Source organism: Ambystoma mexicanum, chromosome 1p (assembly GCF_040938575.1).
Source record: "Ambystoma mexicanum isolate Mex_15411 chromosome 1p, UKY_AmexF1_1, whole genome shotgun sequence".
Classification (NCBI taxonomy): domain Eukaryota; kingdom Metazoa; phylum Chordata; class Amphibia; order Caudata; family Ambystomatidae; genus Ambystoma; species Ambystoma mexicanum.
In genome coordinates, this window is record NC_090921.1 from 1,321,164,509 (window position 1) to 1,321,190,963 (window position 26,455).

Sequence of the window (26,455 nt, forward strand, 5' to 3'; positions counted from 1 at the left end):
ATGGCCATCATCGAGGATTTTAAGGGCATCATTGATCACCTTGATGGTAACTGTTCACATCATACCAGAGCTTCTTCAGAGTCTGCCAGGTCAGAGAGGCCACCCAACATTTGGGCCAGTTTCTTCTGCATCTCTAACTCCTGAAAAAAGGAAACACGTCTCCGAAGTGGAGGTCCTAGCATGGACATACCCCACTTATGTGTGGGCCCGGCCACATCTCTACCAGAAGGCTACCCGCTTGAACATTATGCAGGGGGAATTACGGGGCTGTTCAAGCTCAACCAGCACAATGGGTACCAGCTGGTCAGCAGTTAGGAAGTTCACCTCCACAACCTCAAAATGCACAGCTGCTGACACATCTCAGAGATACAAACCACATTTTATGATCAGCAATGGATGGCATTTTCCCTGCCTCCTGCACAACACCCTCATCTTTGGTGTCATGGTTATCTCGATTTACTTTCCTTCAGGATGAGTAGGATATTCCTCTAAAGGCGACATGACCACCAGTGGTGCCAGGGGCATATAAGTCCTTTTCCTCTGCCTCACGTTTTTTCATCAGATCTACTGCAAGGGATACATTGTGCTTGTTAGCTAAGACATTATGGTAAGAACCTCCTTATTTGGATATTTGGATATTGACAATTTAAATTCTGCGCAAAGAGTAGGTCTTAAAGGAGATTACTTTTGTGTTGTGCTTGAAATGTCACTTTCCACAGGGCTCAGTAGTCTTTATCGATAAAGATTAGACCCTGGCTGGCGGGTGAACATGGGGTTTAACGGCCCGCCAACCCAAAATTTGGTAGGCCTGAGCTGTGGGCCGTTAGACCCCATGTCTGCCTCAGCCGGGGCGTAAAAGCTATTCACACCCAGGGATTTACTGGGGTGTCGATATATACATATATATTTTTCATCTGACGGGAGATGAGCTCTGTGCGAGCCCATCTCCCGTTGGAAAGAAAATGCAATGGAAAAGGAACCTAGTTAATTAAATAATTGGTCCCTTTTCTATTTCGATGGTGGCCAGCCACGAGGACCAGTGGGGACCACGCAAGTAAGTTGGGGTGGGAGTAAGGGGAATTGGGGTTTTCTTTTTTTTAAATCAATTTTAATGGCATTTATTATGAGATCAAGACATTTCAAAAATTTTGATTTCAATAACAAGCCACATTACATATCGGCAGTCTTGAAAATGTGACTAAGCCTTATATTTATGTATGTTTGTTTAATCACTGCTCAAATCCTCTTCACTCATGAATTTGACCCTCTCGTGGAACACTCACCTTACCTGCCGTAAAGACGTGGCCGATTTAATAGGCCCCTCTCGAGGGATAGGCACAAGAGATGCAGAAAAGAGTAGGTGGTCGAAGGACTCAAGAGAGAAGCTATTGGCAAAGTTAAAAGAGGGAAAGAGAATCTTCAACACTGTGCATGCTCTGCTCATTATAGCCACTGCACCATGTATTGTATGTACGTTTCCCACTGCTTTTCCGGACCGCCAGGCTTGTAATGAGGCTTTTAAATCGGCTGGCATGGAGGCATTGGAAATTGGCAAGTCCACATCAATGCCAACACAGCCCAAGTCATCTCGCAGATGTTAATCCAGTCTTGGGTTTTCTTTTGCACTCTGGCACTTCGAGTTCTGCTCTTACCATCATTAATCTAGGATGGGAGGAACATCTCCCAAATGAAATTGCATTCTGAGGAAGGGTTTTTAGTGGCTCCGCACACTGCTTTTAATGTCCACTGTCTCCTTGATAAAAAATCATTTGAATATTAAGTTATTCCAAGTGATATGTTATTGTTAAATGCTATGATTTTGAGATTTTTTATGGATTTCATGATTCTTTAATGACATAATGGTGAATATGTGATTTCATATTTCTAAATTGTAGAAGGGAGTTTGGATTACATGCCCATTCAGTCCTTGGCCTTGCTGATAAAACTTTCCACATATCAGATCAGTATATCACTAGATCAGGGCAGAGAAGCCCTGCTGAACCCTTCCAATGCTACAGCATTAGACACGCAGAATCTCTCCTTTCAACTGCCAAACTGTCACTGAAAGTGCATTAATAGCCTGTCAGGGAGTGGTGGTAGGTGTTCCCCCTTCCCACCTATGTGCATGAATATTGCATAGGTTATAGAGGCGTTGGGACTTGGTGCCCATTTAATTTGTGTCCTGTTCAAATCCATACCCACAGCATATCTACATATACAGCAACCACACGTCCGAAGCAAATTCGTTCAAATCTACCATTCGTTCCAATTTTTTAGATTGATTTGGGTAATACCGTCAGTAACAGTCAGGCACCCGATTTAAAAGACCAAAGATAGGAAAAGCATTTAACCAGGGCTAATGGGGGTATTATTAACATCTAGTGCTCTCCACCAGGCAGGTGTTTATCACCTTAGCACCGGATGGTTGAAACATCTAGAGGTGAGTGCTGATGCCATTAACAAAAGAACAAAAAAGGGCCGTGTCCATCATCCTTCCTCTTTGCCAAGGGCTGCAACAGTCTTTTTTCCTTTTCTTTTTAATGAAGAGGGAATGGCTTCCATGGAGAGGAAGGAAGAGAGAAGAGGAAAGGGAGAGTCTTTGTTTTTTCAAGAAAGGATTTGGAGCGTTGAGTGCAGCAGAATCCATGCAGAGTTGCTCGCAACCTATGCTGGAATCGTTAGATACAGCCCACCTACCAAGAAACCTGGAACCTTCTTTCATCTGAATTTATGGGGCTCAATCTTTCTCGGGTTCTCAGTTTGCCATTTAGTTCAACAGTCAGATCTTTAGTGGGATCATCCAGTAGGATTTTGTCGCAGTCATTATCATTGGGTTGTCTTGAGGAACTGTGGATCCCAACAGAATGGACAGTGCGCAGATGCATCACGAACTGGCAAGAGGGCCCCCAGTCATGTTTGTGCTCTAAGATTTCTGATAAAGTAGTGCCATCCAATGTAAAATAAATATACACGCTCTGTCATTGGTAAATGTACTGAAAAAACATGTATTAGTTCTTCTGTGAAACTCGGCAATGCTTGCAGATTTCTTGATCTGGACAATTAAAGTGAGAGTCTTACATTGTGTAGCAAACAGAGAAAAATATTCAATATTTTTTTTCTTTGATCTCAGTTTACTAGTTCTTAGTTAGGTTTCCTACTACTATCACATCCGAATTTCCTGTGCCAGTTTCTCTGTCCATTTAAGCACAGCTGTATGGAAAGATATCTTGGGCCTCATCACAAGTTAGGTGGAGCGGTAAAAAAGCAGCAGTAACACAATTACTGCCGCTTCACTGCTCTGCCCAACTATAAGTTTGGCGGAAAGTCGGCAGATATAATTCCAGCTCTGAGCTGGGGGTAAATCTGACGACGTTCCCCCCATTTTTAGCACAATTTACGTGTGGCGCAATTAGCACCGTGCTAATTGCGCCCAAAATGCCCCAGAGAGTACTATGGGACTCTGGAAAAATGGGGACTTACAGCATTGCTGCATTTCCGGGATCTGGCGCTAATAGCGCCGAACCGAGTTGCAGTAACGCTATTTGCGTTGGGTGGTATCTTGGCGTATTTACCCCAGGGATACTGCCCAACTTGTGATGAGGCACCTTGTCTCTACATTTGCTGCCTGGTTTCCGATTTGATTAATTTCTGCAAAAATCATTCTTCCATGTCAGGTGAAATATTCTGTGGTCGGCTACTTTGGCTACAAGATCAGCGTTGGTAAACCTAACGTGGCAATTATGCAAGATAAGGGTTATCCTTCTATCTGGACAGGCACGTCTCAAAAGAAATTACATGAAAGTGGTGACGATGGGGTTCTAGTCACCAACATCTGTCCATGCGTCAGTGTGAAGTCTTGGGTAAAGGTTATAGTTAAGTGGTGTGGAGGGCCGAGAGGATAGCTCAGGGGCAAGGCGCTCGCCCTGGAAGCAAGACGACGCAGAGCAACAAAGATCCGAATACCGGGTCCGCCTTAGAAACCTCTTTGGTACTAATATAATACATTATGCGTGATTCGCAAAAGTTGAATCTAACTACTGATAGGATACTGTACATACCAATGCATTTACTATGGACATGTGACTTACTCTCAATGGAATGCCCATTTAGGCAGAGCTAGATGGTTCTGGGGGTATTAGCATAACTGACCTAAAAACATTTGATCGAATTGTATTGACCTTTTTTCGATCAAATTTAATTAAATATATATATGGGAGTGGGTAAGGGTATAGAGTAGGTTGAGGGGAAGTGGGGGGGGGGGGTTGTGAGGGTCTCCCTCCACATTTTAGACAGGAAAAAAGGTCAAATAAATTAGATCAAATGTGATTAGTTCAAATGTTTTTGGTCAAATAGACCCAAACTGGTTCTGGGAGTGGCAGCAAGAGCATGGGTTACTGAGTGCCCAATCACTCACTACTTGAGTGAACATTTGCAAATATTTTCATTTGATTTCCCACACTTAACATTACTGATTTGCAGCTGAATGATCCAGTGATAAACGGTGCAGTGAGCGAAAGGGGAGTTTACCAATTGATGTTACACTGCCAGCATGTGTTTAGGAATTAACACTAGTTATACACAAATTAGTTTTACTCATTCAGAAAAAGTGAAATAAAAAGAAATACTGCATTGAGTTGTTGTACCCTGTAGACCTAGAACATTTTATTCAGACATAAGTATGCATAGTGTGTGATTTCTTCGAAACTACATGTCATTTCCAGGATGCAGAACTCATGCATGTGATGCATGCAGTTTTCTACCAATACTGCGTCCACTTGTCGTTTTGGACTCATAGGTGTATTGTATACACAGTGTACATTATAGATAAATCCTTACCTTTGTGAATCACAAACATATGATCAAAGTCTGCAACATTGCTCTATAATTACATTTTCCATTCAAGCTGTGACAAAGCTTGCTACATCTCTAGCATCCATAAGAGAAATGATTATTGTAACTGGACACACTTGTCAAATTCGATAGATCCTCAAAAAACCTGAGTGCTCCAAATGAAATCAAATTGTCGCTGACTGGTTGATGTTTAAGAAAACACAAATCGTGCTCTTTTTCTGTCTAAGTTTCCAGTAAGTACCTAAGGAAGCCACTACTAGGAGGGCTGGACTTTGGTTTTCACTGGCGTGTGCCAACAAAGGGCCTGGGACTCCCTTACCTTCCAAGCGTTCCTCTTATAAACTAAAAACGTTACTTTGCTAGCCCCATCAAAAGCGTAGGTTTCTTAAGCAAGCAGTAAGAGTTCTAGTGCTCTTCCAAGCAGAATACCTTTATTAGGCAACACGTGTGCTAGGCTACAAACGTATGATCCTTTCATTTTTCCTTGCTTATTTTCTTGTCTGTAGCCAGAGGCGTAGACAGGGAATGGCCGGAGCAGGCAAGGCCTACTCAGCAGCGTTGTGTGGGCATTTACAGCGGTGGGCCCAATTACAATGGCCTCAGGCCCCACTTTTTAGACAATCCTAGCTACGCCTCTGCCTTTAGCAGGAGAGGGGCGGGAGGGGGGGGGGGGATATCTGGCATTTTGTCATGCAAAACTGAAGGCTTGCCCTTTCCAAAAAGTGCGTTGTGTTCTGTCCACACGCAGTTTATAATGTTGTATCCCATGCTTAGCACGTTAAAACGTATCCCATGGAGAGCACAAGGTGAGGCACTGTGTGTTTTCTTCGTGTGTGATTGAAGCAGCTCCACACTACAGGGCCAAAACCAGCTGTAGCCACAGCATGCTGGTCCTTTTCATTAAGTTGAATTTAGACAATATTGCAGATACAAAGAATTGCAAATTAGGAAGTCAGTGATTTCTGGTGAGGTCTGTCCATCTATCCAAATGCTGTATGCAAATATCTAATTCTCACAATCAACCGGTCTCCAGATGATTATGAGGTAAAAAACATTCCAACACTAAGATCCCCCTCTTGAGACATCCAGTGCCTGTACCTGCTATGACTTAGTATTGTAAGGTGTGGAAATGTGGTTTTCTGGATGACCAATAATTCAGAGCAGATAGGCAATGGTTACAAAACACAGATACACATTCCCATAGGTTAGTCAGAGTGGAACAGCTGCAGATATGTTAAACAAGAGATTAGTAGGCATAATTCACTGGCTGGGGGTGCCCGATGGCATACCGGTGGGAGTTTGAGGTGTTTCATCACGAGATCTCGGGGATGTGAGTAAAGGGGCTATCTCCAACAGCCGACGAAGGGATAAGGCCACATCCTGTAGGCTGTTGGCTATGGATGTAAGTTGCTGTTGGTTGCGCTCTAGTGGGTGAGTAATCGAGCTGAAGTCTTTCTGCATCTCTCTCAGGATCTTCACCAGCTCTGGCATTTGCTTTGGTTCACATGCATCATCCTTGGATTGATGCTGAGGACATGTGTCTTGCGGCTCTGATGGCCTGGAAGGTCCCTCCGGAAATGAGGGACTTTCACTCTTAGTCACTTGCTCTGAAGCCAGTGGTTCATGTGTTGTGAGGACAGTAGTATTTCCGGCCATTTCTGGCTTGCTGGTGTTCTCTGTGTAAAAAGGTGGAAACAGGTAAATGAGCCAATAGTGAGAGTCATGATCATTTCCAAGCAAAATAACTAGCCAATGAATTAATTTAGAGAGAGTGAATATCATGTGAAGGGAAAATAAGACTTTACAATATCACAGCACTCATCAGGCAACCATTCCTCGTATCACAGCTACATTTTTTCACTTTTAAAGAGTAAATCTTAAGGTTGATTTAAAAATCCAAATGAGGGGTTTTAAGAGGCGATAGCAGGAACATCTCCCAAAGGGGTACCCGCTCCTTTGGTGCAATCCTTGCTCCTACAAGCAATCAGCAACAAAGGGTGGGTTATTTGTGTTACCCTTAGTTGCAGGTGGCTATGAGGAATGCAGTCTCTTTTAAAGGGATACAGCTACATGTGTACATATTAATAGTGTAAAACATACTAGCTGTACCAAGCATATCATATGCCAATCTAGCACTTTCTCTTCCTCTGTCTCTGTCTCTCTGTCTCTGTCTCTGTCTCTCTCTCTCTCTCTCTCTCTCTCTCTCTCTCTCTCTCTCTCTCTCTCTCTCTGTCTCTCTGTCTCTCTCTCTCTCTCTCTCTCTCTCTCTCTCACACACACACACACACACACACACACACACACGCACACACTCACTGCTTTCTCTGCCTCACTCTATGACTATCTTTTTCCATGCTGGCAAGAGTCTTGTCAGATGTTTGATGGCTATAGCGACCCCAGCCATTGATGACAGCTGAATGACCAGAGAAAAAATACACATATCTTGTGGCAAGAGGGCATTGTGTTTTGACAAAAAAATCAGCTATTAAAAAACAAAAAAGGAAATGATTTAATTGTTCTGATATTGTATACTGGCTCTTTTACAATGCTCATTTTAAAACATCATTTCTGGTATATATTTTAGTCATAATCAAAATGTTAAATTGGTCAAACCTTTTGCAACCTCATATATTATTATCTGATAGAATGTTATCCTTGTCAAACGAACAACCTCATACACTCCTATTGTACCATTGAAAAGACCCCTATTAGTCAGGGAAGGGAAACAATATTAGCAATCAGGGTCCCAGCCAGGTTTGAATCGAACTTCGGCTTCTAGTAAGTATTCAGCCAAATTCAGGCTATTCAGGGTATGTTGCATCTGTGGCATATCTTCAAATACGTCCAAAATGTTACCCAATGGCTGGTCTTACCACTAAGGTCATTAAGGAGGTCATAGGTGTGCCCTACCAGGTTTCTCAGATACTTTCATCACTGATGGCATCTGACAGGTCCTAAGTGATGTTATATGTGATGTCATCAGTGATGTCATAAGTTTGCTTAGGGGCTCTGCAATGGGGGCCTCATACTTAATGTGGCGTAGCTGCCAACACCTCCTACATTTTAGGGGTTCAGCGCCTTAAAGTCACAACAACTCAACATTTTTCCCACTGAACTTCAAGGGTTTCGTTACATCAGATAGTTTCACATTAACAGTGCTTCAACTAAAGTTTTGTCACCGAATTTCAAGGGTTTTGGTGCACTGAATTCATTCACCTTAACGGTCCCTTAAATAAAGTTTTTCATTGAATTTCAAGGGTTTTGTTATGTCATACCTCCCGCCACCTGTAATTCTGATGTTTCTTTGATACCACAACAGATGTCTTATCATTTGTTAACAATATGTGTTCTTTAGCTACTCAACATTGGTTTTATGAAGTATTTCATCTTCTTTTGTGTCCACTAGAAAATAAGTGATTACTAATGGTGTACTGTGACAAGGAAGAGCGAAGTGGGAGTTAGTGAGAGACTGGGATGAGGAAGACTGAAGTGGAATAGTTGAGGACTGTAACGAGGAAGAGTGGGGTAGAGTTGTGGGGGACTGTGATAAGGAATAGTGAAGTGGTGGTGTTCGGGGACTGTGACGAGGAAGAGTGAGGTAGAGTTGTGGGGGACTGTGATAAGGAATAGTGAAGTGGTGGTAGTGGGGGACTGTAATGAGAAGAGGTGACATGGTGCTAGTGGGGAACTTTGAGGAGGAAGGGTGAAATGGTGGTAGTGAGGAAGTGTGATGAAGAAGAGTGATGTGGTGGTAGTGGGGGACCATGATGATAAATGGTGAATTGGTGGTAGTGGCGGACTGTGACGGGGAATAGTCAGGTGGTGGCATTGGGTAAGTGTGATGAGGAATAGTGAGTGAGTTGTGGTGGGGTACAGTGATGAGAAAGAGTGACCTGGTCATGGTGGAGTACTATGATGGGGAAGAGTGATGTGGTGGTATTGTGATGAGGAATAGGAGTTGTTATATGAGGGCAATGTGACAAGGAAGATTGAGATGGGGTTGGGGAGACTGTGATGAGGAAGAGTGAGATGAGGAGTAGGTGGTAGTGGGGTGATGTGATGAGGAATGGTGACATGTTTGTAATGGGGCACTGTGATGAGAAAGAGTGAGGTGATGGTTGTGGGGGCCTGTGATGAGGAATAGTGAGTTGGTGGTAATGGGGTACTGTGAAGAAGAAGTGTGATGTGGTGGGAGTGGAGGACTGTGATAAGGAAAAGTGACATAGAGGTGGAAGTAGGGTACATTGATGAGGAAGGGTGACATGGTGGTATTGAAAGATTGGAACAAGGAATAGTGAAGTGGTGCTAGTAGAGGACTGTGACAGGGACGAGTAAGGTGGGGTTAGTGGACAACCGTGACAATGAAGATTGAGGTGGGGTAGTTGGACACTGTGACAAGAAAGAGTGAGGTAGGAGTAGTCGAGGACTGTGACAAGGACGTGTGAGATGGGGTAGCATTGTACAGTTATGGGGAAGAGTGAGGTGGGGATAGGGACGGACCTTGAAAAGGAAAAGAGAGGTGGGGATAGTGGGAGAATGTGATGAGGGAGAGTGAGGTTAGGCTTGTGATGGACTGTGATGCGTTCTAGTGAGATGGGGTAGTGGAGGACTGTGACAAGGAGTGAGGTGGGAGTTGTGGGGCACTGAGATGAGTATAATTCAGGTGGGGTAGTGGGGGACTATGATGGTGAAGAGTGAGGTTTGGTAGAGGGGGACTTTGAAAGGTGAGGTGGGGTAGAGTTTATTTTAGTTTATTTATTTGTAATGCGTACCGAACCCTGGGGTAACTGGGCGCTAGAACATATGAGAGGGTTACAGGCATACAAAGGGATTAAGGCAAACAAAAGTGCTGGTCGACTGGTGGTTACATCATAGTCGAGTTGCAGATAAGTACAAGTAAGCATGTGGGAGAGATGCCAGATGTTACAGTTTGGGCGGCAGTAGAGGGGGACTATGACAAGGAAGTGTGTGGTGGGGTTAGTTGGGGACTGATGAGGAAGACTGAGATGGGGTAGTGGGGACTGTGATGAGCAAAGGGGAGGTGGGGGAATGGGGTACTGTGACAAGTAAGAGTAAGGTGAGGTTATAATGAAGAAGACTCACATGGTGGCCCTGTTGTACTGTGACGAGAAATAGGTAAGTTGTGCTAGTTGGGCAATGTGATGAGGAAGGGTGATATGGTAGTGGGGTACTGTGATGAGGAAGAGTGATGTAGTGGTAGTGGGGCATGGCAAAGAGGAAGAGTGAGTTGGTGGTAGTGGAGTACTGTGACCAGGAAGAGTGACATGGTAGTAGTGGGGTACAGTGGTGAGAAGTAAGGACCTAGTGATAGAGGGGGACTGTGGCGTGAAAGAGTGATGTTGTGGTAGTGGGGTACTGTGATGAGGAATAGTGGAGTGGTAGTAGTGGGTGACTGTGATCAGGAAGAGTGAGGTGGTGGTAGTGGGGATTTTGATGAGGAACAATTAGTTTGTGATAGTGGGTACTGTGACGAGGAAGGATGACATGGTGGTAGCAGGATATTTTGACAAGGAATAGTGAGCTGGTGTTATTGGTGGACTGTGATGATGAATTGTGCATTGGTTATAGTGGGGTACTCCGTTGAGGAAGGGTGATGTGGTAGAGGTGGGGTACTGTGATGAGGAAGAAAAACATGTGGTAGTAGGTTAAAATAAAGAGGAAGAGTGATGTGGTAGTGCGGGACTATGATGTGGAGCAGTGACCTGATGGTAGTGGGGTACTGTGATGAGGAATAGTGAAGTGGTGGTAGTCTGGGACTGTGACGATAAAGGGTGAGGTGGGTTAGTGGGGGACTGTGATGAGGAAGAGTGAGATGAGAAATAAAGATTTGGTGATAGTGGGGTACTTTGATGAAAAAGGGTGAAGTGGTGGTAGTGGGAGACTGTGCTGAGGAAGAGTGATGCAGTGGTAGTTGGGTACTGTAAAGTGGAAGAGTGTAATGTTGGTAATGTTGAACAGTGACGAGGAAGAGTGACATGGTGGTAGTGGGGAGATGTGACGAGGAAGTGTAAGGTGGGGTTCGTGGGGACTGTGATGAGGAAGAATTAGGTGGGCAGTCGGCCACAGTTAAAAGGAAGAGTGAGGTATGCGCAATGGATGATTGTTACAAGGAAGAGTGCAGTGGAGATAGTGGGGGTCTGTAATGAGGAAGAATGAGGTGTGGTAAAGGGGACATGTGAGGAGGAAGAGTGAGGTGATGTAGTGGGGGCATGTGACATGGAAAAGTGAGCTATGGTAGAGGGAGGCTGTGACAAGGAAGAGTGAGGTGCAGTGCACACTACCAGCTACACCTCCTCAGAGGTATCCTTCCTTTCCTCTCCTTCACCCAGAAGCTCACTGTCTCTAGAGCCCTGGTCGCTCTCGTAGCTGGACTACTGTAACAGCCTCTGTCTAAATCTGCCCGCCTCTACTCTCCGCCCTTTGAAACTCATCCAGAACAGGACTGCGAGACTTGCCCTTGGCCTCAAGCCCAGGGACCGTATCTCTCCAGGACTGAAATCACTACACTGGTTCCCAGTGACTGCGAGGATCAAGTTCAAAACCCGCTGCATTGTCCACAAGGCCGTCTGGGGCCTTGGGCCAAAATACCTTCAACTCTCTCTTCCTAAATATCTTCCTTCTCGAGCTCTTCGCTCATCCGCCTCCAACTCCCTCAGGGTCAGCCGCTTCTCCAAACAACGAGTTGGGGGCAGATCTCTCTCCGCTGCAGGGGCCTCCCTCTGGAACAGCCTTCCTGCCTCCCTGAAACTTGAGGAGAACCATCTCCGGTTCCGGAAGCACCTCAAAACCGTCCTCTTTGCTTCTGCTTTCTCTCCCCCTCTCCCCTGCTAATACTACTGAAACTGCACTGAATCTGCAACTGGGCCACTCACCGTTCTCGGTCCTTGGCCCAGCCACTCTCCCCTGCACTGCCTCCCCGGCAACCCCTGCACTGCGGGACTGTGTCTGTATCCCTAGAGCCCCCGTTCCCAGCACTTGTCTGCACTTACCTCGCACTTGCCACCAGCTGGCCCTTGTTATTTATCCTGTATGGCGTATGCTAATAACCCTGTACTGCACTTTCCCCTCTCCCTTTCCCCCAAGCACTTTTCCCTTCCCCTCTGCCCTTGCACTTGCGCGATCTGAATGACACCTGGCCTAGTAGGATCGTTGTCTGTCTCCCCTTGTTCCCCCCCTGCCTCATTGCGCCTTGAAACACTTGTGAATAGGCGCGTTACAAATGCCATATCATATCATATCAGTAGTGGGGTACTTTTACAAGAAAGAGTGAGTAGGTGGTAGCGATATACTGTGATGAGGAAGACTGGGGTACTTCAATGAAGAATAGTGAAGTGGTGATAGTGGGGACTGTGATTGAGGAAGGCTGACATGATGGTAGTGGCTATTGTGATGTGAAAGAGTGACGTGGTGATAGTGGGGCACTGTGACAGGGAAGAGTGATGTGGTGGTAGTGGGATACTGGGACAAGGAATAGTAAGTTGGTGAAAGCCGGGTACTGTGAGTAGGATGTTTGACATGGTGTTAGTGCGGGAGTGTGATGAGGGATAGGGATGTGGTGGTAATGAGAGATTGTGACAAGGAAGGTGGTGGTAGTGAGCAAATATAATGAGGAATAGAGAGTTGATGGTAGTGGGTACATGACACGGTAGGGTGAAATGGTTGTAGTGGTAAACTGTGATGAGTAAGAGTGACATAGTGATAGTTGGGTAATGTGATGATGAAGAGGGATGTGGTGGTAATGGGGTCCTGTGATGAGGAATAGTAAAGTGGTTGTAATGGGGGACTGTGATGAGGAAGAGTCAAGTGGGGTTAGTGGGGCACTGTAATGAGGAAGAGTCAAGTGGGGTACCTGGACACTGTGACAAAGAAGAGGGAGTTAGGAGTAGTGGGGGACTGTGATGTATAAGAGTGATGTGGTGGTAGTTGGGTACTGTGATGATGAAGTATGATGTGGTGGTATTGGGGGACTGTGATGAGGAATAGTGAAGTGGTGGTAGTGGCATACTGTGATGAAGACTATTGTGTTGGTAGTTGTGCGGTACTGAGACAAGGAAGAGTGACATGGTGGTAGTTTATACTGCAATGAGGCATTGTAAAGTGGTATTAGTGTGGGACCGTGATGCTGAAGTGTAAGGTGGTGTTAGTGGGGGACTGTGACAAGGACAACTGAGGTGGGGTAGTTGAATACTGTGATACAGAACAGTGAAGAAGGAGTAGGGGGACTGTGAAGAGGAATCGTGAAGTGGGGTAGTGGCATACAGTGATGAGGAAGAGTGAGGTGGGGTAGTGGGGACTTTGATGAGGAAGAGAGAGGTGCAGGTAGTGGAGGACTGTGATGAGGAACAGTGTGGTGGGGTAGTGGGGTACTATGATGAAGGGGAGTGAGGGGGGTTAGTGGGCGACTGTGACAAGGAAGACTGAGATGGGGGACTGTGACAAGGGAGTGAAATGGGTGTCGTGGTGCACTGAGATGAGGAAGAGTGAGGTGGGGTAGTGGGGGACTGTGACAAAGAAGAGTGAGGTGGGGCAGTGGGGGACTGTGACAAGGAAAACTGAGGTGTGGTAGAGGGGTACTGTGATGAGGCAGAGTGACGTGATGGTAGTAGGGGTACTGTTACAAGGAATAGTGAAGTGGTGGTAGTGGTGGCCCTTGACAGGGAACAGTGTCATGATGGTAGTGGGGAATTGTGATGAGGAAGAGTGATATGCTAGTAGTGGGGGACTGCAACAAGGAAGAGTGGTGTGGTGGTAGTGGGGTACTGTGTTTGAGGAAGGGTGACATTGTGGTTGTGGGGGAAGGTGACAAAGAAGTGTGACATGGTGGTAGTGGTGTATTGTGATGTGGAAGAGTGACGTGGTGATAGTGGGGCACTGTGACAAGGAATAATTAGTTGGTAGAAGTGGGGTACTGTGAGTAGGAAGTTTGACGTGATGGTAGTGGGGGACTGTGATGAGGAATAGTGATAAGGTGGTAATGGAAGACTGTGTTGAGGAAAAGTGAAGTGGTGGTAGTGGTCAACTGTGATGAAGAATAGAGAGTTGATGGTAGTGGGGTACATGATAAGGAAGAGTGAAATGGTGGTAGTGGTAAACTGTGATGAGTAAGAGTGACACAGTGTGACGATAAAGAGTGATGTGGTGGTACTGGGGTCCTGTGTTGAGGAATAGTGAAGTGGTGATCGTGGGGGACTGTGATGAGGAATTGTGAGTTGTGGTAGTGGGGTACTGTGACAAGGAAGGATGACATGGTGGTTGTGGGGGACTGTAATGCGTAAGAGTGACATTGTGGTAGTTGGGTACTGAGACAAGGAAGGGGGACATGGTGGCAGTAAGGTACTGTGATGAGGAATAGTGAAGTGGTGATAGTGTGGGACTGTGATGCTGAAGTGTAAGGTGGGGTTAATGGGGGACTGTGACAAGGAAGACTGAGGTGGGGTAGTGACATACAGTGATGAGGAAGAGTGAGGTGGGGTAGTGGGAACTGTGATGAGGAAGAGGGGGGTGCAGGTAGTGGAGGAGTGTGATGAGGAACAGTGTGGTGGTGTAGTGGGGGACTTTGATGAAGGGGAGTGAGGTGGGATAGTGGGGGACTATGACAAGGAAGACTGAGATGGGGGACTGTGACAAGGAAGGGTGAGGTACGGTAGTGGGGGACTGTGACAAGGAAAAGTGAGGTGTGGTAGAGGAGTACTGTGATGAGGAAGAGTGGTGTTATGGTAGTGGGGTACTGTTACAAGGAATAGTGAAGTGGTGGTAGTGGTGGCACTTGACAAGGAACAGTGTCAGGATGGTAGTGGGGTATTGTGACGAGGAAGAGTTATTTGGTAGTAGTGGGGGACTGCAACAAGGAAGAGTGGTGTGGTGGTAGTGGGGTACTGTGTTTGAGGAAGGGTGACAAAGAAGTGTGACATGGTGGTAGTGGTGTATTGTGATGTGGAAGAGTGACGTGGTGATAGTGGGGCACTGTGGCAAGGAATAATTAGTTGGTAGGAGTGGGGTACTGTGAGTAGGAAGTTCGATGTGGTGGTAGTGGGGGACTGTAATGAGGAATAGTGATGTGGTGGTAATGGGAGATTATGTTGAGGAAGAGTGAAGTGGTGGTAGTGGGAAACTGCTTTGAGGAATATAGAGTTGATGGTAGTGGGGTACATCACAAGGAAGGGTGAAATTTTGGTAGTGGGGGACTGTGATGGGTAATAGTGATGCAGCGTGGTGATAAAGAGTGATGTGGTGGTACTGGGATCCTGTGGTGAGGAACAGTGTAGTGGTGATAGTGGGGGACTGTGATGAGGAATTGTGAGTTGGTGGTAGATGGGTACTGTGACAAGGAAGGGGGACATGGTGGTAGTAGGGTACTGTGATGAGGAATAGTAAAGTGGTTGTAGTGGGGACTGTGATTAGGAAGAGTCAGGTGGGGTTAGTGGGGCACTGTAACGAGGAAGAGTGAAGTGGGGTACCTGGACACTGTGACAAAGAAGAGGGAGTTAGGAGTAGTGGGGGACTGTGATGAGTAGGAGTGACATGATGGTAGTTGGGTACTGCGATAATGATGAGTGATGTGGTGGTAGTGGTGTATTGTGATGAAGAATAGTGCATTGGTGGTAGTGGGGTACTGAGTCGAGGAAGAGTGGCAAGAGTTGGTAGTTTGGTACTGTGATGAGGCATTGTAAAGTGGTGGTAGTGTGGGACTGTGATGCTGAAGAATAAGGTAGGGTTACTGGGGGACTTTGATAAGGAAGAGTGAAGTGGAGTAGTTGAATACTGTGACACGGAACAGTGAGGTACAAGTAGGTGAACTCTGGAGAGAAATCGTGAAGTGGGGTAGTGGCGTACAGTGATGAGGAAGAGTGAGGTGGGGGTAATGGGGGACTGATGTGGAAGAGTGTGGTGGGGTAGTGGGGAACTATGTTGAGAGGGAGTGAGGTGGGCTAGTGGGGACTGTGACAAGGAAGACTGAGGTGGGGGTCTGTGATAAAGGAGTGAAGTGGGAGTAGTGAGGCACTGTGAGGAGGACTATTGAGGTGGGCTAGTGAAGGACTGTGACAAGGAAGAGTGACGTGTCGTTGAGGGGTACTGTGATGTGATGAAGAAGAGTGAGTTGGTGGTAATGGGGTACTGTGATGAGGAAGGGTTACTTGGTGATAGTGTGGGACTGTGACATGGAAGAGTGACATGGTGGTAGTGGCGTTTTGTGAAGAGGAAGAGTGGTGTGGTGGTAGTGGGGTACTGTTATGAGGAATAGTGATGTAGTGGTATTGAAGGACTATGATTAGGGAAAGGGGGGTGGGGTTACTGGGGATCTGTGACAAGGAAGAGTGAGATGAGGATTTGTGAGTTGGTGGAAATTTGATGTGGTTGTAGTGGGTGACTGTGATGAGGAATAGTGACATGGTGGTAACGGTAGACTGTGATGAGGAAGCGTGAGGTGGTGGTGGTAGTGTGGGACTGTGACAACAAAGAGTGGTGTGCTGGTAGTTTCTTTATATGACGAGTAAACGTGACATGGTGATAATGAGTTACTGTGATGAGGAATAGTGAAGTGGTGGTAGTGGGGTCCTGCAATCAGAAAGAATTATGTGGGGTTAGTAGGGGACTGTGGCAAGGAAGAATGAGGTGGGGTAGTTCGACACTGTGACAAGGAAGAGTGTGGTAGGAGTAGTGGGAGATTGTGACATGGGTGAGTGAGGTGGGGACTGTGACAAAGGCATGGGGTTGAAGTAGTTGGGCACTCCGATGAGGAAGAATGAGTTGTGGTATAGGTTGACTGTGATGAGGAAGAGTGAGGTGGCATAGTGGGGGACTGTAACTAGGAAGAGTGTGATAGGGCTAGCTACATGGGGTAGTGAGGGCTGTGATGAGGAAATTGAGGTAGGGGTATTGGGCAACTGTGATTTTGAAGAGGGAGATGAACATAGCAGGAGTAAGGTGGTTTAGTGGAGCACTTGGACAAGGAAGAGTGCAGTGGTGTTAGTGGGTGACTGTGATGAGGAAGGGTTGCATGGGGTATTGGAACACTGTGATAATTAAGAGTGAGGTAGTGGGGGACTGTAATGAGGAAGAGGGATATGGGAGTAAAGGTAAGATTACTATTGTGTACTGAGACAAGGAAAAAGGATGCGGGGGTATTGATATGATTACTATTCTGTACTGGTACGAGTAATAGGAATGTAGGTTGAAAAGGTAGGATAATCACTTAGGTACTGGGATGGGAAAGAATGATGTGGGGTGTATAGGTAGGATTACTATTCAGTACTAGGACGAGCTAGAGATATGTAGAGGTTCTGGCAGGATTACTATTTATGTACTTTGATGAAGAGGGAGATCTGATAATGATGATATCTCCTCTGCTGACATCAGGAGTGAATCGAGACTTTCACTGTTTAGTCAAGTGAAAAGCCTGTCCAATCAAAACAATGGATATAGTATCGAGACTTTCACTGTTTAGTCAAGTGAAAAGCCTGTCCAATCAAAACAATGGATATAGTAAACAAGCATCGGCATCCCTCTGTCATTTGTTACACACGTTAATTAAGCAATTAAAAGCTTTTAGAGCACATTTATCACCCCCAAAACACTAATAGCTCCCTAATACACCCCTCCTCCACATTTTAAGTTCATTTAAGAAGCAATCCCTGTAAAGGTTTTACATTAAAAATATTGATTGCTTCCTAAATTTGCTTAAAATACTCCTCTTCCATCAATTGGCAATCATTCAGATTGCCACATCTCAATATATTATAGTTTTGAACTACATACTTTTTTTGCTACTCGACCTGCAGCTCTAGATCTCGGCAAAATACTTGAAATAAAATCCATAAAACTATAATATCCCCAAGCCCCAAACCTTCATAAATCATCCTTTCCTACCCACTCCAAATGTTCCCTAGCCTCCAAACTATCCTACTTACACACCTCATATCATTTTAGCGCAGTTTCCAAAAACGAATCTAGATTCAAATCAAGATTTCTATAATGGCGGATGTTCAGAAATCAGAAACACTGGCACCAGCAATGCATCATGGGAGATAACACTTTTTGGGTACAGGTGCACCCCGTTCTATGCAAAAAAAACAAAAAACTGCTGGATGGAGTTACACCGAACCAACAAAGGATTTCCTTTGAGTGCTTTGTGTCCAACTTGTTTCTAATTTGTCACAAATCTGTCCAGCAGTTAGGGCTGTGCATTTTAAGCAAAAAGTTGACATTAAGTATATGCGAAAATGAAGGAGAAGTGAAAAACACAACCTTTTATTTTTACTCTATATATTGTTTGAACCGTAACACAGATGGGTTAGATTTGTGTTTTCTGGTGCGCATATGCAAGAAGCACCCCAGCCATTGCTGTCAGAAGTGCTACCAGAGAGAAACAAATACAGATTATTTGAAAAAGGTATACTATGTACAATGAGAGCAGCCATGACAGAGGCATCCCCCAAGGTGGGAACTGGCCTGGAATTTGGAGGCACACACTGTCATAATGTATGCCCTGCAAGAAAGTCTCTGTTACACTCAGGGTGCATTTTTTGAATGGGTGGAGTTGACAGGAAATTAGTTTAATAATATGGTGGTGCAACAAGGACTTTTTGTAGGTAAATTGACAGTATTCTGTCGATTTACTGCCAACATCTTTTACTGTTACTACCACTTGGTCCTGTGCCATTACCACTGGATTATGAGTGGCAGTATGGTGATGTAAATCACCTTTTGTAGTCCATAGGAACACATGGGTATTTGTGTCAGATTTACTGCAGGCAGCAATTCCCAATGGTAAATCCACTGAATACTGGAGGTAAAGTGAAGGATTTACATCCAGATTTTTCCTGCAGGTAAAACCTCAACTTTACCTCCAAACTCACAACGTGATGGTGCCATAAAGGAAGTAGTAATTCTGTTTCTTCCAAAGAAGCAATAGCAGAATTACTGCCATTCTTTTACAGCACTGCAAAACACTGTTTAGCTGGGTTGGACCACTAATTTCAACCGGGATAAGTCTAGGTTTGCCATCCACAGATCCAAATCTAACAGGCTGGTTAGGCCAGCGGCTGTAGGCAGCATGGCTGAGCAACCTCAGATTCAGACACATTTCCTCTGTGCTCAATTGAGATCCCAGAGAATAGCAACCAACAAACAGCAGAGTGAAGCAATCCCAACTCAGGAAGTGACCATATGAGAAAACCAGCACCCCTCACCAAAGTTGTACAGATTAACCTTCGGGAGATACTCTAACTACAGGAAGTGAAGCTGTGCAGTAGTGCTCTCATTGGGACATTGCAAACACCCAAGGTGTCAGATGCATGAAGCTGTCATATACATCACCCTGGTACTGGTCAACAGACGACAGCAGACTATGTTGGCTGTCCAGAACCCATGACATGCATGAGCAGAAGCGCAAAAGAGGAATCACAGAAGCCCATACGAGAGGGCCAAAAATGACTTGCGCAACAGTGCGGACAGGAGACAGGATTATTAGGATCTCCCAATAAGGGGAGAATCAGGTTTATCCCTGTTGAACATGGTACTCTGTGATTTCACTGACTCTGTTTTGAAAGTGACCACGTTGTTGGTTACTTTTTTACTGTCCGTTTTTGGTCGACCTTCTCTCATTTTGATATGCGGTGCAGTTTAATCATTCCTAGATGCTTGCCGTGTTGGAAGACCCTGGTTAATCATTAGTCAACAGGTCAGTTCAAGATAAACACGTGACTTGGCTCAGAGGTCATCGAAGGTTGAAAAATGTTCAGCAACTAGCATTTCTCTTTGAAAGCATCTGAGGAGAAGCCCCAACCACCCACCAATTCCACCCTGCTCCATCCCCCAACTCATAGTTCCTTCCTGGTGCAGAAGTATGTGTGGGACAACACATTGACTGAACCCCTATGCATTATGAGATTCCCCCTCTCAAATGAACTCAGGGTCATTCTATCATCAACCTCAATTTGTTGTTTGACTCCAAACTGTGACAAAAACTGTCTTTCTCCCCTGGTGAAGGTCTGCTCCCTCTCCCTTGCAACTTGTGTGTGAGGCTATGCCCTCCACCCATTCACAGAAAAATTCCCTGTAACTACAATTAGCCCTCGCCTGCAGTCCTGCTGACTCAGCGCTGTATGGAAACCTGCCCCCTCAATGTGTTCACGTACTGCGCTTGTGTAATTCCTTTAATTTCTTTGCTACAATATAGCGATTAAAAGCCTACATTTGATTTTTCTTCATCAAGTTTTTATAGCGTTAGATTAGAACTTTTCGACCTATATGTGTACTGAAAAGTTGTGTCGATGAAACTACAGCATAATGTTAGACATATAGTAAATCATGCTTGCCAGTCCTCCAGTGACCAGTGAGTTTAAGCAAACTGATGTTGCAGAGGAGAACAATAGAAGTTGTAATGTTAATACTTTAAATCCATTGAAATAAGCATCACTTGATGAAACACAATGGAGAAGTAAACGCTGGCTCAACAATGCACAGAGACTACAGAATTTCACAATAAAATATCATTCAGCAGAATCCAGGCAGGTCATTTTTTAACTGCAAAATGCGAGCTCTCATGTTCAGTGGAAAACGAGGGCTGTACAGGAAAGGCAAACACAAGACTCATAAAAGCAGAGATGACCCTCCTGAACTTACACCAGGCCTTATGCTCACAAAAAAGTAACACAAAAGCTGGGTGCTTTTGAGGTGACTGGAATAATCTGAATGAAAAGTAACTACAGCTTAATCCAGAATAACGTCATCATTGGGTCACAAGAAGGAGATAGAACGGGTGGTGACCCATATATTAACTGCCTAAGATAAATGTGACATATTTCAGAAAACTCAGTCTCTGGGTTACCTAGAGGAGCCTCATTAGAAGGACTGGAGATGGAGATTAACCTTAACTGGGCAAGCATGTGAGATGACAACCAGTTCTTAGAAAAGCCCAAACACAATCGTAAGACCCAAGCATGAGGTTGGGGTCCTGTATTAGTCACATCACTGGATAAATCGTGCAAGTGACGTGATTTTTATCACTCCTACCTCCAGAACCTTCCCTTCACCAACAGAGGAGTGTTCAAGACCCCCCCAACGGCAGGGGCTGTGGTAGGAGATGGAGTAGGGAAAGGCATATACCCGTCACTGTGCATCGGCAAAGAGAGTAGGCAACAACCCCTGCAGTAGGCGGCTTATCTCTTTCATCTGCAAAGGAGGGGTTTACAATGTCACATTTATTTGTATTGATTGTCCACTGCTCACACCATTCCAGTAATCATTGGTGTGTATTAAAATACATGTAACATATGTAACGCATCAATCATTTAAATAGATGGCCCATTCTTTAAGTCCATGTTCAAATAATTCTCACAGAACACTCAGAAATGAACACTCAATGGATGCTTCTTACGCTCTCATGTAAAAAAGTAAATCTTTTAAATATGAGAAATAAGCAATAAAGAAACATTGCTATTCTTATTTTCACTACACACAACACACGTTAAATGCAAAAAGTCACTAATGAAAAGGCTGAAATAATTGTCTATACCTCTACCTGTATTCAATACTAAGACTGATCAACCTTCTCCAAGACATCATAGTCACCTTGAAAACCAACCTCACCAGGTCGTGCTAGCTGACCTCACCAATCTTGCTAGGTTATCTTCATAGAAGCTTCTGCCTCACCAAATCATAATAGGCAACATCATAGAAGCACCTGCCTCAATCAATATTTCAATACCTTTCTCAATGTGATATCAATGAAGGGTAAAAAGCCTCTCATACTCGGGTAGAGGTAGGGGGATGAGAGCTGGAGAAGACTGGATGCCTGAAGCAGTTTACACAATCCAGGAAAAATGTCAAAACATTGGCAACAAATTGGCAAAAGTATCAAAAACCACCTATCAGAGCACCAATAAAAAGCATACAAATGCAATGATAAATTAAATTGCCAGTCTACTCTATGTGATTGAGCCGAAGGGGAGTAGCACTGTGCCACAGTCGGTGGGAAGAAAGTAGGGAGGAATAACAGTTTTAAACTGCGTGATACGAAGGAGGGATGACCTTATAGTGGTGGACCAGGGAGATACCTCAGATAAGGCAAGCGCCCTGATCAGAAAACAAATAGTGGGCCAGGCCACAAAAGAGTGCATGCGGAGGCAGGCCCAAAAAATCCAGGGAAATAATAGTCTTCTTCTGTCATGCACTGCGGTAGCTGGCGCCTTTGGAATCGTTAGCGGCTCAGCCACCATTAGTTGTTCCACCACGTTCTTCCTTGGGCGCTGGTTCCGGTCTAGTGCTTTTTTGCAATGGCCGCCGCCGAGAACCATAACTACCATTGAGTTCCGTTGGTCGGCGCATTGCAAGCCCACTTCGTTGCCTTGCAGTCTTCGGGTTTGTTGCGCTAGTATTCCTCGTTAGTATTGCTATTTCCTCCCTGCCTCCCCTTTGCCAAGTGTTTATTTTGACTTTTGTTTCCGTGCTGCTTTTCGCATTTTCTACGGCTGGGTGCTTTCTGCCCCAGCCAGCCTTCTCTCTTTCCATCTGTGCTTTCCTCTGTACCCTCCACCCTCCGCGGTTCTGCACTCCTTCCTTCCGCTTCTTCTAGTTCCATTCTTACCTGGGCCTTCGTGCTCTTCCTCCTTGGTTCTTATCTCCGTTTCTCTCCTCCTCCTGTCAGCTGTTTTTATTCCACCTTCCTTTTCGGTACTCAGGCGCCTTGTAGCCCTTCCAGTTATGCTCGCACTTCTCTCTTTCTCTTCTCCTCTCTTCTTTCTGCTTCCGTGCCCTATTTCTTACCAGCTCTGAGTCTTCCACATTTTCCTTTTCTGTTCACCGACTATAAGAAGCTTCTACTTACTGGAGCCCACTTCCCTCTGAGACAATATTGCCATCATCTGTCTTCTGACCCTTCAGACACCCAGAGTGAGCAGGAGTAGTGGAAGCACTGGACTTAATACCATGTTTTTTTTCCCCTTACCGGGCTTGTCACGGGAGGGGGTCCGGAGGTGGCTGCTCTTTGGCTTTCACTGTGGCTTCCTCCCAAGGCAGGCCATATCTGCACCCAAAAAAATGAAGGAGCTTGGAGAAGAAAGAAGAAGACTTCAACTGTAACCAGCAGTTCAGGTGAGGAGGAGGGGATTCATGAAACACTAAAGACAAGAGGTATACACGTGACATCCTCACAGCCTTACTGGAGGTGGGAAAAATCCCGACAGGCTTCGAAATACCCAATCCGCCAAATGCATGTGCAGGAAAATGTTATAGCATCCCTGTTGAGTTTTAAACAATCCCACACTGGTCAGCACGGGGGAGGAAGAAACAGAATTACCACCAATGAGTAGGAACTAGCCTTGGTCATCTACCCGCCTGAGGTGACAACTAAGAATCGGTTCCAGCTACTGGCCCATTTGACACAGAGTCAGAACTTTTAGTGGAGGATGCTGTCATAGCTAACATTCCCCTAGCATCAGAAAAAAAGAAGAAGGGCCTGTCCCGAGGGCATGGACTGACCTACCACAACAAGTATTCCTGGGAAGGTTATAAGGTCCTGCCACACATTTTAACCCAATGTAAGCAGGAAATTGAGAGGTTACAGGGGGGCACTGGGGGGTGATAGGGCAGCCATAAAAGAAACCAGGGCACTTATAAAGTCTTTCATAGAGGGAGGAGGGTGTTGAAATGAAAATTAGCCCAACCCCTATGCAGACCTGGAAATACATCAGGTATAAATTCAGGCTCAGGGAGTGGGGTGCGTATGGCCTCATCGAATATAGTTTGGGTGAATAAGCATCTAACCGACAAGGACTGGTTGTAATGTATCCAGGAGTTTGGAATAATCAGCTCACAAGAGACCTGGGCAATTGATCTGCCCCACCTCCAGGGTTATGCCACCTTTGCGATATCAGCCACTCAGGGAAGAGGAGGAAGACCCAGTGGTGGTCTTTCAACTTGGGTCAATGCTGCCCTCTTTCTGTCAATTAAAGTCTTTGAGAATGGGTCCTATCCCTTCCTAGAATTACATGTAAAAATGGTGGATGGCTTGAGTGCCCTCTTCTTAAACATGTACAATAGACATGTGACAGAAGGCGGGATGGGGCTTTCTGAGCTCCTGAAAGAGAGCATAGATATTTGGAGGACGAGTAACATCTATTCACCCAGGCTGATAGTGATGCGTGATTTTAGCATCCAATTTGAACCGCTGGACCTAATGACAGGGATCATGGAGGAGGAGGATGAAGTATGGAGGGTGGAAGAATGAAAAGCTTCTAAACTGAAGAGGAAATATAAGAAAATGCAAGAGGTGGCCTGTATAATTATGGACTCCCACCTAGGGGCATGCAATGGTAGGTTTCCGGAGGATAACCACGCAAGAACAACTTTTAGCGGGTGGTAACCACACATGTTTAATAGAATATATCCTGGTAAATCTCGAAGAGTGGGCCCTGATAGGTGATTTTGCTTTGCTTCCATGCACAGAAAGTGACCATTTCCCTTTGAGTACTACAATAGATGGCATATTCCTTGGAGCTAAACAAGAGAATGTTGGTAGCCCAAATGTGGCAGTCTCTATAACAGGACAAACATCGGGTGTTGCCAACCGATAGCCCTATGCCGCACTCCAAACGGGACACAGTCCCAGATAAGTTTATGGCCAGTTATGAAGTGGGGTCTCCAAATAGGTGGAGGCTGCAATTCAAAATGGTGGTATAGAGCGCTTAGTTATGTAGAGTAATACTATGCAAATGATTGTTCATTAGATGCACATCTGTGCAAAAAGATGGAAAGACTTCCCCCTGATTCAGTATAGTCAAGAGCCACCAAGACCGTACACAATTTATGTAACAAAATAGACAAACATAATCACGCTGTTAAGTTATCAGCATGTACAAAGTAAATCAATTTGGATCCAAATTTCATAGATACAATTGGATACAATATCAAGATCAGACCTGTAAAATCACACACAAAACCAAACAATATTCACTTGAATTTGAATACTCAGCAAAATCATCAGTTCAAGTCAAAGACAGAATATGTGTGTACATCAGTAGGAGCAGTAAAGTCCCTTCTGCTCTATCTTTTGTCCTAAACACTCCTAAATGTTTAAAGGTGCCAAAGTGTTTCGGATTCCGATGAATCCATCTTCAGGGCAGGATGTGAAAAGTTTCATTGGGTGATTAGGGATTTTCCTAAAAAGAATGAAGATAGACTAATTAACTCTCAGAGGATTACTAGTAGTTGGGGATGGTAATTATTGATCTAAGCCACTAACCTTATAGTCGAAGCAATGGAATCACTTCAACCTACATTGAAAGCAAAAACAAAAACATTGCTCAGCTCTTATGAACCTAAAATTCTGCACTCTTAAAAGTCAATATGATAATGTTAGCGCCCCTCACCCAGTCCAGAGGCAAGTGAATCGCCCCGGGTGTGAGTAGACTGTTGGGAGGTCAGTCACACGGGGTACGTACTGTAGGATATAGAGATCAAAATGTGATGCTTAATTGCGGGTTAAGTTGGTTAGAGTATCATAAATAACAAAAAGTCTGCTTGAAACATATATGCGAGAAAAGTAAGGACCGAAGTCTAATCACATTCACATAAGTGTATACAAAAGCATGAAGGCACCGCTCACGGGTGAATCTATTGGCGCGTGCTGTATGATTATAATATGCATATATACTGCATGTAGAGCGCGCCTTGGTTGCTCAAATGTAATACCTGATCTCATCAGTGGAACGCAGCCCTCGAGGCGCCCATCAGTCAGACGCGCAGCTCGAAACTGCGATCTGTTATATGGTAACCATGGAGGCGGCGCGCATGCGCACTGCCGCAATCAACGCCATGTTGGTGGGGGCATCAGTTCAAACAGAAACTGAAAGTGGGTCAATCGATAATTATAGATTTATGTTGGCAAGCGGAGCAATCCCAATCCGGACGCTCTGGAAGGAACGTGCATGTGGTAATACACAGAAGCCCTACCCACATGTGTGTCTATCTGCACACTGGTAGGAGATGTAGAAGCTCGTATGACGGGCTGGTTGCTATAGCAACAACACGACCCAACAGTACGTTGCATTCTGCAGCAGTTTACAGGATTCACTCGTGCAGACAGTTTGTGAGTAATTAACTCCCACTGTAGTGAGCAACATAATAGTGCAAGTTGATTATGCACATCCCCCCCTCTTGGGCCTACTTGCACTTGTTCCAGAATAAAGCATCTCAACTGAGCAATTGAATGTCTTGTCTCTACAAAGTGCATTCACACTGGTGATCTCAAGTTTTTAGTTCCGAATGTTCGACTTATGTTCTGTCCATCTCAGTTTTGCATTCCTCGTAGTGAGCCCCACATAATAGAGGCCACAGGGCCATTTGAGAGCATACACTACATTGGTCGAATCACACGTGCAAGAGTGTTTGAGTGTGATGGATTTGCCTGTATGTGGATGTGAGATTGTGTTGCCTAGTAGTATGTTACTGCTGGCAGTTGGAACAAGGTTGTGTGCCTCTATGCTGTGTAGCCATTGGCTGGTCCATTCGTGTCTCAGCCCGAATCAGGCTGTTCCTGAGAGCCCTACTATTCCTATATGTAAAGATGGGAGGTTGTTGGAAG

General features: G+C 45.1%; 1 protein-coding gene across 4 annotated transcripts in view; it reads right to left on the reverse strand.

Annotated features, from left to right (window-relative positions):
- Positions 1–4,634: 4,634 nt before the first annotated feature.
- The window catches only part of LOC138453575 (scavenger receptor cysteine-rich type 1 protein M130-like), a 500,179-nt gene continuing 478,358 nt past the window's right edge, over positions 4,635–26,455 (reverse strand). For all 4 annotated transcript variants that reach the window (XM_069606566.1, XM_069606582.1, XM_069606572.1 and 1 more), the window contains one exon: positions 4,635–6,527. In XM_069606566.1, the coding sequence (XP_069462667.1) occupies positions 6,112–6,527 (416 nt within the window). In that variant the 3' untranslated portion in view covers positions 4,635–6,111. The remainder of the gene's footprint in view (positions 6,528–26,455) is intronic.